General features: G+C 39.3%; 1 protein-coding gene across 3 annotated transcripts in view; it reads right to left on the bottom strand.

The window, feature by feature from the left end:
- Positions 1 to 15,074, bottom strand: part of SLC44A5 (solute carrier family 44 member 5) — a 164,713-nt gene that overhangs the window by 59,704 nt on the left and 89,935 nt on the right. For all 3 annotated transcript variants that reach the window (XM_079982574.1, XM_079982572.1, XM_079982573.1), the window contains exon 2: positions 11,309 to 11,357. In XM_079982574.1, the coding sequence (XP_079838700.1) occupies positions 11,309 to 11,357 (49 nt within the window). The remainder of the gene's footprint in view (positions 1 to 11,308; positions 11,358 to 15,074) is intronic.

The following is a 15,074-nucleotide window of genomic DNA, read 5'->3' on the forward strand; positions in this document are numbered from 1 at the left end:
GTGTAACATATTGAGTGCTGCGGAAAGGTTAGCATACTCTAAGCAACTTTTGTTGTTGCTATCATTTTCTTTTATATTTCTTGTACAGCTTAAACAAATTGGAAAGCCTTTTTTTTTTTTTTTTTACATAGTACAATTACCTAGAATATAATATAAATTCCACACACCCATCCCAGGCTGCCACTGCCAGTATATAAGTTCAGTACCATGACTGAAATAGCTTGTACCCAGGAATTCAGTTCTCAGCTATGGTAGCATTAAATATTAAACACATGCAGTAAGATTAACATAGGAAGGTTGAATACTGAATAAACTTAGGTGCACCGCACAGAGATTCATTTCCCTACAGTGCCTTGTACCGAGCTACTATAAATTCTAACAAAGTAGCAAGATGTTAGATCATATCGGATTGGTAATTATGTATTTCATATTCTGATGGTTAAATAAGTCTTTGACATTCTAGTTCAGCTGCAAGGTGTCTGTATGTTAAGTTCTACTCTAATAACTATGTTGTTGTTATGGCCGGATAGCATATGTTAAATGCATTTTTCTAGTTTAAGGCAACATTTTTCTGCCTGGATTTAAAGGGAAAATGTATCAGCAAACTTGTCATGAAACCAAATTACAGTGCAGGTTATGCACACAGCTTATGCTTTTTGTTCCTCCTAAATCATTGCAGAGCAAAAGAAGCAGGCCAATGTACTTTATTGCGGCAGTGAGAAGAGAATAATCTAGGAGGCAGAAGCCTTGGTTTTTATCAGAGCCATATAGAAGCATATTAAACCAGAACACATTTCAGACACAATTACAATTTGTGCATGATTAATAATGCCCATGGCATTTTAATATATTTCCCTCTACTATTTAAAGAAATAAATAAAAAATGATAAAATATGCAGCTAGCTGAAAAATAGAACATCTAGAACAGGACAAGCCAACTTGGCACACACATGTGCCATTGTGCCCACCAATACCTCCTACAGTGCCCAGCACTCAGGGAACATATCTTCAAAAATCCACAATGCATTAGAGACTGTTTGCTCTTTCTGCTTAGTTGAAAGCTCAACCACTCCTACATCGAGACTGCCCCCTTTAAAATGTCTGCATTTCATTAGGAGCTAAGATTGGACACCCATACTCCCACCCATTCTGTGGGGGAAAGAGGTGGGAAAAGCTTTTCTCTGCCGCACTCCAAACAATGGTATCATCAGTTAGTGAGCAGTGTTTGTGGGTACTGAAGGAAAGAAGGTTGGGCATTTGGCTTCAAGCTATTTAACCCCTCCCTGCCTCTTGCTGCTTGTCATCCACCCTCCTGCCCTTCATAGGCATCGCTGCTCACCATTGTATGCAGTGTGTGTGTGTGTTTTGCCTATTCTGTACTGATTTGGTGGCAGATCTGCCTAATGAGTGTCAGCCATTAAATAGGTCCATTGCGTGGGAGTTATATACTACATTATCAGGTAGTTAAGGGCATTTGTCAAACTTTGGGCACCTTGAAGCATGAAGGGTGTAGTCCCAAGACTTGCCTTCAAGGCTGTGGGACACAGGCAGGCTGAGGAGCATATCTGAGGCCAACATACAACATGTCCCCCGAGTTGTGCGGCCCCAGAAGCAGGTGGAGCAGTAAGGCTAGCAGTAAGGGTTCTGAACTCCCCTGAAAGGATGGGACTAAAAGCTCATGCACTATTTATTATGCGCAGTTAGTATCCGACACTAAAACCAAATCTTTAAATTGCTAGGAGGCAGCTGTTTTTTGCCGCAAAAGACTAAAATGGCTGTTTCTCTGGAAATTGTTACAGAAGTGGATAGAAAAACATAATTGAAGAACTGGCGACCAGGTTAATGGAGCACCCTAGGTATCATGAGGATAACACACTAAAAAGGAATAGTTGCCCAGGGATTACTATAATCATAAACCATATCAGCAGCCCCAGGACAGGGAGGTATTGGGGGGGGGGGAACCGGATACTGAAGTGCGGGTTGAGTTTTCCACCTTAATACTGTAAGCTTTCCTTTCTCAAACGGTATTCTTAGTACCTTATTAAAACATCTGAAATTGGTATTTTTTTTTAAAAGGTGTCTTATACCAAGGATTATCTGAACTTCTTAGGAACAGCCAGTTTCATTTGCTTTCCCTGTGCCATCCCTTCCCACTTCTGTTATCTGCTTGGAAACACAAAGACTATTCAATAAAGCTAAGCCTATTTTACAAAGCAGCCCAAAGCTTCAGTTCTAGAGTGGGGAGAAAGCTGGCTATCTTTCAACCTGTGAAACTAAGCAAAGTGCTCACCATTGTCCAACACATCCAGAGGTATAATTAAATAGGGCTGAGGCCTTGCAACAACCACAAGAAAAAATCAGCTTTCTGAATTTAAGGATTGTAAACTTGGGGTAGGGGGGTGAGAGAGACAGACAGAAAGAGAGATTGAAGTTACTGAATTATAGAGTCATTTTTGTGTAGCTAATGTAATATCCTGCAATCAATCAGTTGAAAGAGTATATTTTCTTCTATTCCTGTTAATTTCAGGGCCTCTCTTGGCCACCAATTATAGCTCTTTTTGTTCATATACTCTTGGAGGCTTAATTGGGGAATCCCTTCAGGCCTTCACAGAGAGAAAATAAAGGTCATTGGGCATAGCACTAATAGGCGTGTGATTTGTGACACTGCCTCTTGAAATCATGGACGTGAACAAATTAAGAAGAAAAATCTAATCTTATTAGTCTCATGATGGCACAATGAAATGGTACTGTAGTAATGCAAGGGCGAAATGTATGGAAAAGGTAAGGAGTAAAAACCAGAAGACAAGGTAACCAAACCATGCTCCACTTCTTTCAATGATTTTTGTGTGTATGTTCTAGTTTGACAAAGTTTGCGCTGCTGTTAAGTATTAGCTTTGCCTTTGTGATCATTTATGTTAAAAAAATTCTCTTTCTCCCAACAGTTCAGTCTCTATTTAGATACTTGAGTGCACTAAATGTGGAGGTGGTAGAAAGGAGCTGGGTTAAGAAGGGGTGAGTTTAGTGTCAGGTGGGATTCAAACATAATTTGCTTTCCCCTCCTACCTGCAGTTCCTAAAGGCGCTGCATTGGTTAAGGAATCTGAGGAGGAGCAGGGTGAGAACAGGTATGTGGTTGAATTGGTTTAATGCACTAAATATACTTGGAATGAGGGTTGTCTCCATTGAATTCATTATGCTTGAAGAATGTTCACACAATGAAACCTCCTTCTCTGCTCCTCCCACCTAAATATGCATAGGAGGACTATTTTGTTGGCACTATTTAAACAGGGGGGGTGCATTTAAGATAACATGGTTTGCACCACTGAGCTGGTAACCTATTACTTGATGTATCTCAGAGTTCCCTCTTCCTTCTCTAGAATACAGCCTTTGCTCATGGAAATTTAGCACTGCATGCTCATTCCAAGTATATTTTCTCCATTAATAGGAAACTTCTATGAAAAAAATGCTGCCTGAAACATTTGTCTTCTGATAGGTAGGAGGCAGAGGTGGGAACGTGGTGAAAATCTCCATATTATTATTTTGTACTGAGACACTTTTAAAATGTAGGGATTTCTCAGAGGCCCAGATAAATATTTACACTGAAGGGCAACACAGAGATTATGGGAATAAATAATAAGCAGTATACTATTTATATTCTAGTGCAATGTTTGTTTCTATGTGTGCATTTTTACCTTTTGTATGCCATTTCAAGGGTGACAATCAGAAGTAGGATGAAAATTTGGCAAATAAAAATATATGCACGCTATTTCAACAGCACTGTGTTCAAGTGTGCATCACTGCCAGAGCAAAGCTCTAAATTTTCCATTGTAAATGTATATTGCATGAGTCCAAAGGATTCATGTAGCCAACAGTCAAACAAAATATTAGCAGCCTAATCTCTTTCTCTACATACATAAAGATTGCCAATAGCTTTCTTAGTTATTACTAAGAGCATACTGATTAAACTTAGCTTCTAATAGGAAATATCTATATTCATAATGTTTGTTGATATTTATAATGGTAATAATAACTATTCCAACTGAAACATTATTGAAGACTGAATTGAATTAAAGTGAGAAGGAATCTAATTTATGTAATAATGATTCATGCTGTTGGTGATTCTGGTAAACTATGGTAACAGTACTCTTCAGAGTGTTCAAGTATTCATCTGTACAGAATCTAGATATGTTTGTGTGCGCATGCATGTACTGCTCGCTCTCCCTACTGATCCTCAGTGGAATCAGTATAGGGATAATGAAGCAATGATAATGATAATAGCATCAAATCAGTTATACCGGGACTATAAAGTATTTACGTTATCTAGCATTTTCCGACAAAATGTAATTATTGTGCTTATTAGATCACAAAGTAACAAATGCTTTAATATTATTTAGATATGCATTAAAGTTCGAAGAGGAAAACACAGAGGGTATTAAAGTTAAGCGCAAATAAGTCCCATCTGTTTCAGTGAGAGATAGTTAAAGATGTGCTTAATTCTCCCAATGAAATCAACAGGATTACTTAACTTTGGCCCACACTGTGAAAGTTGAGTTCACTCTTCTAAATGATCCGAGTGCATCAACTCTCAGTCGGGCATAATCACGCAGCTGCTTTCTACGCTAGTTATCTAAACAACAGACAATTCCCTATATGCATACATTTAAATAAATTAACATATACAAATGGTCGATAGCTGGGTGTGTATTCCTCTCTGGAAAAGTGACAATCTAAACCTGATCTAACAAATGCATTTAAAATAATCTCCCATATGCTAATTTATTTATCAATTTAATTCAAGTGGTGTTTTCATGAAATAGCATCACTTGTCTTTAATTTGTCTAATTAATTGATTAAAAGCAAGACAGCTAATCAACTAAAAGCCTTTAATTACTTGACAGCTCTAGTTTAGATGCTCCCTCACCAGCATCCAAAGTGTAGACATGTCTATGAAATTCCCAATTCTATGAGAAATATTAGTCTTTGGGAGTAAATACTGCATCACTTGTTATATTACTGGTGCAGTAGTATCCAGAATCTGATGTATTATTCATAAAACAGCAACATCTGCACTATAATCTGATGCTAAAATTTAGAAATGGAGCAACAGCACCGATGCAGAGACAATCCCTTATGTACAATAGTGTAACAGTGTTCTATCATTCAAATACTAGACATACAATGCACATCTCAATGGAGAACAGCTTCATGGCTTTCCTTTTATCTATGGTAAGCGTTAATCAAATCAGGCTACAACTGATACACAGAAGTTAACATATATATCAGAACAGTATGGTCAGATAAGTACAATATTGAAATCTTGAAATCCACTCCCTACACACACACACACACACACACACACCACACAACACACAGGGTGAACCCTACTCTCCCACTGAGTGTGCATTTCAAAGGACGATGCAATCAGCTTCGGCTCCCTGAGTAGTGTGCATGTATGGCATCTATGTTTGCAAACTCAAGTTAGTCAAATTCACATGTTGCATGTTATGTGCCCACTCAAAACATCTGAAAGATAAATTAGAATTGCTTCAAAATGCAGTGGTCAGGCTGTTAATGGTGGGTGACTACTGGGATTATGTGATACCACTATTGGAAACAACTGCACACGTGTCCGATTTGTTTCTGGGATCAACTCAAAATGTTGGTCCCAATTCTTTACAGTTTGGGTATCTGAAGGACTAATTTTTCCCACACGAATATGCCCATCTATGAAATTTTCAACATAGTACTCAAGGTCCACAGATACGTATAGGCAGGACCAGGGGAAGGTCTTCCTTAGTACCTGTACCAAGGTACTGGAAGTCACCTCAGAAGAGAGGCCCACTTTGCTCCCTCATGAATAGACTTCCATATGGAAATGTGCTTTAAGCTCTGTTAAATGAATTGTTTTAAGCCTGATGGAGCTCTACTTAGTATTTGTTTTTTTAATTAAGTGTTAGTTTCTCTCTCTTTTGCATTACAATTATTTTAAACTTTATTGCTAGTTGCCAATCAGAGAGAATCAATTAAATCAATTAAGAAATGAGATATATGAGAATTTTAAATATTTTAAATAAATAAATACTATGGAAATGCATCATGCAGAAATTAGTAGAATTTTTGTTAGGAAAATGATTTGAAGGGGAAGAAACCAAACTGAAGCTCATCAGGCCCCGGAGATCTGAATTCGTTTTAAGTAGCTAGGTGTTCCTGTATCACCTCTTTTCCTACCTTAGGCTACAGCTCTCTCCATCATTTATTCTGTTATCACCAGGATGGGCACTGCTTTACTTTTTGATGACGACAGAGTAAAGTAGGTGCTGAGCAGTTCCGCCTTCTCTCTTTCACCCAATAGCACAAACTACTTCTTATTTTAGTACTGTTTGTCATACTGTGCTGTAACTAAGGTATTCATCAATTTTCAAAAACATTTGTAGCAGTGCAGGAGAAACTCGCCTTTTATAGCTAGAATGTTGACATCATTTATTTAAATTATTTTGTCCTTGCTGCCAGTCACCCATACTTACCATAAGTGACATCACCACACAGTCACAATTTACTGTGGTGCCATTCTGCTGACACTGTGCAATTTCTGGTGCAGTAAGATCGCCTACAAGACAAAGGCTAAAATAACAAATGCTTACCAGGAAGCAAGGTCCAATGAATTCAATGGACTGTATGCCTCAACAGACCTACATAAGAATGTGCTGTAATACAGGAAGGACCCAAACAGGATTTTAAAAATCCTGACTATTCAGAAAGTCTGTTTTGGAGATGATTAGCTTTCACCTCTCCAGAATCACTTTTTAAAATTAAGAATATTCATCTCAGACATAGCATATGTCCATGGCAGACTATTCAGATCTCTATTTGCCACATATGCTGAAAAATAACTCAAGTTAATCAATAAAGATCAGGCCACATACTAAAAAAATACAAGCTTTAGGATACAAAAGCCTACTGATAAAAATATTATTTAGCATCTGTCTGTTATTCATTTTATCTGTAAATGTTTTTCCTATGTAACTAGGGAACTTATCACAGAAATAGCTCCATTAATACAATTTCCCTTATTAATATTAATGCAGCTTCCTCCATCAAGTTCAATAGTTACCTCTCACTAAATGTTCACTCAAGGCTCTTCTATCTATTTTCAAAATATCAACTATAATACTAATAATAACAAAGTACACGGGCGGGTAGAAAAGAACATTATGTACTTAAAATGCTGCTTTGAACATCACAGTGCCATTGTTATTATCTTTGCCATTTTTTTCCCACAGAGAGAAAACTAAAATTGATAAGTAATTGCTGGTGGTCTCATTTTTCTCTTTTCCAGGAAAACAACAAAAGCACATTTGCAACATTTTCTCAATAATGTATTTGCATTCAAAACATTTTAGCCATTTCACCTAAGTCTTAATTTGCACAGGTTTAGATTTCTTGAAGCCTTCTCTGCATCCCCACTCCTCTGCAGTGAACAGCAGGTGTCTTGACTATTCAATGCATTATGTTATGCCCAGAGTTGCGTGGCAAGGAACCTACTAGACTAGGGTGGTCCAACTTTTTACACCAAGTGGGCTGCAAGAGTACTTCGACACAGAATCTGTGGGCTGCACACTGCCTTTTAACATGGCGGGGGGGGGGAGGAACCAAGGCCAAAGTTTGATGCTCCCCACCGCCAGTCTTCATGCTGCCTTCCCAAAACTAGCTAAGCAAGGCACCAGGCTTTAGGAAGGAGGCTGGAAGACTCTAGGATTCTGTCAGAGCCCTCATGCCTCCTTCCCCAATCCCAGCCCCCTGCTTACCTGGCTTTAGGAAGACAGCATGAGGACTGCAGCGGTGGGTGGGTGCATGCACACACTTGTCAAATGTTCCCCTCGGGCTCCATGTTGGACTGTCCTGTACTAGACCAAACAATCCACTTTTCAATCACAGCTCTCACTTTTCTCTTTGGCCAAAAAGACTGAGAAGCAGGAACAGCCAAGTTGGCTCATCACTTTAAAAGTTTGCCTGTGCGTTTTGCTTCATAACTTTCCTTCTAAGAATTCTGATAAGAAACTTGCTTTTAAGGAAAGGAAAGGAAACTCAGTCCCCCTGCAGATATGGGCCCTGTTACAATCGGTCCTATCACAGGTCATCATGAAGGTCTGGGTCTCAGCTACTAGTGAGAGCACCTGTAGACGAGCCCACCAGTTATATGACAGCTGCCTATGTCAGGATGTCCTCCATCCTGGGGCTTTTGGGAACAACATGCTTGGCTGCTGTGGGAAATAGGATGCCACAAATAATAGGCTGTTGCTTTTGTACATCAGTCTCCTCTTGTCTTCTTATGAAAATATAGGGTACAGTCAAGAAGACAATGAAGGAAGCCATGTGTCAGGAAAATGGAGTTCGGTTGTAGAAAACATAGATCTCCAGGTAGGGGTGAGAGTGAATCCTGACTGAAACTCTGGAGAGCAGCTGTTGGTTGGTGTAGGTAATCCTGAGCTAGATTATCCAGTGGTGTGACTTAGTATAAACCTCCTATGTTCCTATGTACCAAAATACACATCTACCCTACACACTAATCTTACATGTGCAATCACATGACGCAGATCTTCTATGGACTATAAATGGTACCAACAAGCCTTATTGGAAAACTTTTCAGGTGTCTATTTCTGGTAAACTTCTATTGCAAATGGGTTTTTATTTTGCATATAATTATAGTATACCTGAAAAAATAAAACAAAACGTCATTCTGCTTTAGGTTTGGCCTTTTGGTAGTCTTGATTAAATATTATTACAGATTCTGGAACTGTACTGACATCTCAAGAAGCTTCCTATACTAAAAAGATGATGAGTGTCATAGGAAAATAACCTTCTATCAACGTTAATCAATAGATGACCCTGGGCTGGATCTGACAAACATACTGGATATCCATGGTCAGGCAGCGGAATCGGTCCTGCCTCACCCAAACAAATGACTGCCTCGACTGAAACTGTTCGACAACCATGCAACTGTGTCTTGCTTTACAATGTGTACAGGCAAATAAATTAATCGTGCACATTTTTTTCATATTTGTCATAAAATTCAAGCCTACATGTGTTAGATTTCTTACTTGTAGACACTATGCAAAGAAGACACTCATGTGTAAGCATCCAGCAGACTTGGAGATGAATCAGGTACTTATGATGGACAGCTGAGATCCCACTTCCCCAACACATGTAGCCAAAAGCTTGTTAGAACTGCCCACCTAAAAATTAAGTATAGATTGATATTTTCCTTTATCCTTGCATATGTTACATTGCTTATTTTAGGAACAGATGTAAATTAGTAGAGTGTACTACGCACACATACTTTGAGTTATACACCAAATATAATGTGTGAGCTCAGCTCTTTAAAGTTAAACTCAGGGCCATAAAAAGGGACAGAAGATCATCACCCCTTCCACCAAAATATCAGCATTCACTGAAGGCGGGGAGGGTGAGATAAGAAACACTAGCGGCAACTAAATATGCCAGTGTTGGCACTAAACACGCCACCTTTCTTGGCAATTAGAGAGCTAAAAATATTGTCCAATGTCTGAAATAATAGTGATATATTTTTTATCACAGGGCACTGCAGTCACACAGTATAATCAGGTCCAAAAATAATGTATGTACCAAGGTCAAATGATTCTTGTTTTTAAAGAAAGACAACAAGACAAAATAAAGCTCTTGATTATGTGTTAACTGTATGTGGGACTGTGTTTGGGTGGGAAATGCAAACTCCCCATATAGCATTTCTCCGAGCGTTGTATAAAATACACCACATTTGAATGATAATTGCATAATAGCCATAATATTCTGTGGTCGTGCACATGTAGCACAATACAAATAACTGCAGTATCTGCAGCTATTGTCATGGTAACTATATGTTTGTATTAGGGCATCATGGTATAAAACAGGGGTCTAAAATCAGAAGATAACTGCGAATAAACTGCTATGCAGCATGCAGTTTTTGAAAGATACCAAGCATCCCATTAAGCTTAATAGGAATTCTGCCTCAAGTGAAGACTATAGGTCAGGCATAGGCAAACTGGGCCCTCCAGATGTTTTGGGACTACACCTCCCATCATTCCTGACCACTGGTCCTGTTAGCTAGGAATGATGGGAGTTATAGTCCCAAAACATCTGGAGGACCGAGTTTGGGGATGCCTGTTGCAGCCCTTTGAATTTTTTTATAATATTTCATTGGTTTTCGTCTTATACGCCTGCTATAGGTTAAAGTACATTGCTTGTAATGCTTCTCTACTGGCTTTCCATCTTCAGTCCTCTTCAGGCACATTATATATCATGATAGTTAAAACAAAGTAAAGTGGGATTGCTTAATCACACCACATTTAAGCACTCCCTAGTAAAGAATGCATTCACAAATGGTTCTAAGAATACCTTATATTTCAAATGTGATTTTATTTTTGATGTGCTAGTGCGATTCATGAGCAATGGCAGCACGAGATGTGGCAATATTTAATTCCTATGCTTGTTATCTACCTTTTGAAATAGCATGATCTCATGAACACGCATCTTCATGCTTATGTTTGTGAATTGACAGTATCTTGAAGATGTGCACTATTAGTCACCCATATCCACTTTTCTTAACATAGAAAAACTTAGCATTTAGGCTGTACTGGGGAAATGGCACCTCCCACATCGGAAAATATTAGCATGCTATTTCTAGAACGGCTTGAAATGTCACTACCGTACTTGTCATTACCGAGAAAGCAATGATGAGCAGTGCAAAATGCCTCAAAATCCTTCTTTCAAAAATGGGACCACATTTTTATTGAGCCATGGCTCAAGATTTATTTCCTGGTCATGAGCCCATGAGCCTGGGTTCAGAGAACATGCTAAGCCTTAGTGTGGCAGTAAAAGGAAGGGGAAGGAGCAAAGTAGCTGTGAGCTCCTTTCCAGGTGTATGCGAGCTTGCACAGTCCCACCAAGTCATAGTTTGGCTTAGTGTGATTTTCACACCAGTTCAGCTGGTGGACTTCACATAGTAACAGTTCCTAAACATTATAGTTGAAGTAGGGGAGACAACCCCTCAATGGACGTGCCATTTATGAAAGCCCTCATATGGCAAGAGGAACATGCAGACTCTGCGAATCTCTTACATCAGCAGCATCATTATATTGGAAGAAAAAAGTTTCCCCTCACTTCCAAAGTACAGAAAGAGACAACATCTGGACACAAATAAAAACTGATATGATTTTTTAAGTTAAGTGCATATTTTTCTTCTGTTCACAGAAAAACAATGCAGGAGTTTAATATACTAAATCAGAAGTATTTACCTGTTGTGAATAGGTCCTCTGAACTTTGGGTCAAATTTCCTTGGTTCACCTGCATTTAAAATAAAATATTATAAAGATACAGCATAGTAAACAAAACAGAAAGTCAGGAATAATCTGTTATCAATTTGTTCTACGTTAAACTCTTATGAAAAACCTCACTAATTTATTGCTTAGTTTGATTCACAGGACAGCTTGCATAAGTGGTTCAAGTTTAGTTTAAGGAAGAGAAATCACGTGAAACTGTGGCAGTACACACACCATACATGTAAAGTACTCCCCCCCCCCCAAGAAAAACAACCTCAAGACTGTCAAGGGTGCTGGGAACCGCAACTCTATGAGAGATAAAAGACAGTTATCTGGATTCTTTGCAGATACATGTGTACTTTAAATGTATGTTGTGTACACAGCCTGTATCTGTATCGCTATGAACGGTACAACTGTGTCCGCTCCATTAAACCATCATGTTGTCAAGGTTAAGTTGGAGAAAGCAGCCAGAAGTGAACCAGGAACTGAGCAACAAGGTGAGCTGAGGGACTAGGTAAGTTTCAGGTTAAGAGTGGACCTCCGGAACGAATTAAGTACTTAACCCGAGGTACCACTGTATGTCTGACTATATATACATAAGAACCAAACATGACCCTGAAATTGTGTGGTGAGTTCTACAAACTGGAAGGGAGAAAGTGCTGTAGACACAACTTGCACTGTTGCAAGCAGCTATATATTTTGTGCTTAATATTTGATATATGTGCAACTGACTAGAGAAGCTATAAAGAATGAAAAAGAATTGCGGACCCACTCACAATGACCCCTCCCCCTAGGCAGGGGCACATCTGCTACACACACCCCTAGGCAAGGCCTAGCCTGTGAAAGAGAACAAACTGGACAGGGCAACATTCCAGGATTAAAAAATTGGCCAGAACTTTATTGATTCCACATGTAGGTTGTTGGGCTTGGCTTAGGCCTTGCGTGTATATCCTTCCAGCCCCACTGGTGGAGGGCTGCCACATGGCAGGGTCAGACCCAGGATTAATGGGTCCTCTGCAAGATGACCCTCCCAAGCTGATGAAGGTTTTTGGACAGAGACCCTAGGGTTGGGCTCAGCTGGCCTTCATGTGCTCCCAACCCCCATCCACTCAGCCTGGCCGGGCCAGCTGGAATTTAAATCAAGCAGCTGGTGGGAAAGCTCACCAATCCACAGCGGCTGGGCTGGGAATCCCCCAGTCTGCCTGTCGTTGTTCCCAGACATTGCTCCCTGGGAGTGGTAATTTTCTGTGACAGGCCAAAATAGCTGCCTACCGCACAATTGGGTAAGCAGCCATTCTCAGAGTCACCAGTTGTGTGAGCTTCCTCCCACTGTTTCAAAGTACTGTATACAACAAGTCTGCACAACAGGCAAGCATTTGCAGAACCAAAGAATTAACACGGGTTTGTTAAGTTTTGTCAGCCTACAACTAGGTAAATCAGGAAAGACAGAGCAATTATCTTTTCGAGAAAACATGCAGTATAGTTCTCTCATTTGTCTTAAAATTATCACTCTTTCCCAACGCGTTTCTTCAATGTGGGCTTGTGAGAGAAATAAAAACCCATTAAGCATTGCTGCCTTGAATTTGAAGCTACTTTTCTCTCAAACTACCCACTGAAAGTCTTAATTGCAAATGTTAAAATGAAATAAGAAGCTCTATTCACAGCCTTGCCTTCCCATATCCTATAAAAATAATTTTACACCACATAATTTGCAGATTTATCTAGGTTTCAATGAAGATGAAATGCGATTTTGCTGGAGCTGTTATTTTCAGTGTGACTACAACTCAAGGGAGCTATGAAAAACAATAATTATGTGAAAAGTTGGGAACAAATGCCCTTCCTTTTATAACACACTTAACTTGAGGACAATTCACATAGCCCTCAACATGAATTTAGGATTTTTGTTTATGTCCACATTTTAAAAAAACACCACCCCTGTTTCAACATAAGCTTCTCATTATATCATCCACAACATCCTGGTTCAATACACTTTTTGAAGTCCCCCACCCCCACAATACAGCTAGCTATAATCTGGAAATGTACCAAACCATGCAAAAGAAGAGTCAACACACTAAGCAGCATTGAAGTACACATTTAGTGCCAACCTCAACATGCACACACAGAAATGAATGAGCTGTCACATCTTGTCAAGAAAGAAATGCATGAAAAAATGAATATGTAACTGTAACAGAAAGTCGGACGCCTTGAATTGGCATTTTGTTAATTTGAGGGAGACCGTGCTTGTCTGTCTAACAGTTTCACTGTTTCACTGTTCAAGTTATTAGTTGTTGTCATTTTCTTCTTATTATGTAATATTACGTGTAATAATTTTATTGTCCATGGCTGACTTGGTTAAATGTTGGAATGATGCACAGAAAGTGAACCAAAGTTAAAAAGGTAAAGGGACCCCTGACCATTAGGTCCAGTCGTGACCGACTCTGGGGTTGCGGCGCTCATCTCGCTTTATTGGCCGAGGGAGCCGGCGTACAGCTTCCAGGTCATGTGGCCAGCATGACTAAGCCGCTTCTGGCGAACCAGAGCAGCACACGGAAACGCTGTTTACCTTCCCACTGGAGCAGTACCTATTTATCTACTTGCATTTTGACGTGCTTTCGAACTGCTAGGAGCAGGGACCAAGCAACGGGAGCTCACCCCTTCGCGGGGATTTGAACCACCGACCTTCTGATGGGCAAGTCCTAGGCTCTGTGGTTTAACCCTCAGTGCTACCCGCGTCCCACAAACCAAAGTTATAGAGCGATTAATGAAAAAGGAGCTCACAATATCAGGCTTTATTTATTTATTTATTAGATTATGTGAAATCTAGCTTTCATGGATGAAGCAGCAAACATTCATATCTCCCAAAAGTATAAAAAAGATGTAGGTGGCCAAGTAATATTGGAGGTGTAAAGACAATAAATTTCTCTTTTTGTAAAATCCATTTATTCAAGGCACTCCTTGCTTATGTAGTATTTACGTGACCATTCACATTAAATGATCGAATGATTAACATCATTCCACAATGTTTATGGTATTAAAAAACTGAACTCAGGTCCTGCTCACAGGCTATTTCCTGTAGGCACCTAACTGACCACTTTGAGAACAGAATGCTGCACTAAATGGGCCACTGGCCTGATCTAGCAGGCCTCTTCTTAGCTCTCTTATTTCTTGATGCCTTAGCCATGAACCAGACATTTCTTCCTTTATGCTATTTGCTGCAAACCGAATAGCATCATAAAATGTTCTTCATTGCTTTAATATATTTCAAGGTATAAGAAATGGTTCCACATCTAAATTTCTCATTTTTAAAAATTGCTGTGCACTTTTGCCTATCTATGAAATGTTATACTGCCAAACTAATAAAATAATAATAATAATAATAATAATAATAATAATAATAATAATTGTACCCCACCCATCTGACTGGGTTGCCCCAGCCACTCTGGGCAGCTTCTGACAGATATAAAAACATAATAAAACATTAAACATTAAAAAGCTTCTCTATACAGGTAAACTGCATAAGGTGTGGTTGTTGTTGTTGTTTCCAAATTCTGTATCCAAATATCCAAATCACTGTCCTGGCTCCTACTGAATGAAGAACTCAAACTCAGATTACAGTTTCTACCAAAATATTTAATACTCATATCAGTGTGATACATAAGCAGGATAAAGTTGAAAGGCACAGTAGGTACAACACATAGTTAGAGAACTGAAGACATTGATCCAACAAGTGACATGCCCCCTG

Source organism: Podarcis cretensis (assembly GCF_951804945.1).
Source record: "Podarcis cretensis genome assembly, chromosome: 6".
NCBI lineage: Eukaryota > Metazoa > Chordata > Lepidosauria > Squamata > Lacertidae > Podarcis > Podarcis cretensis.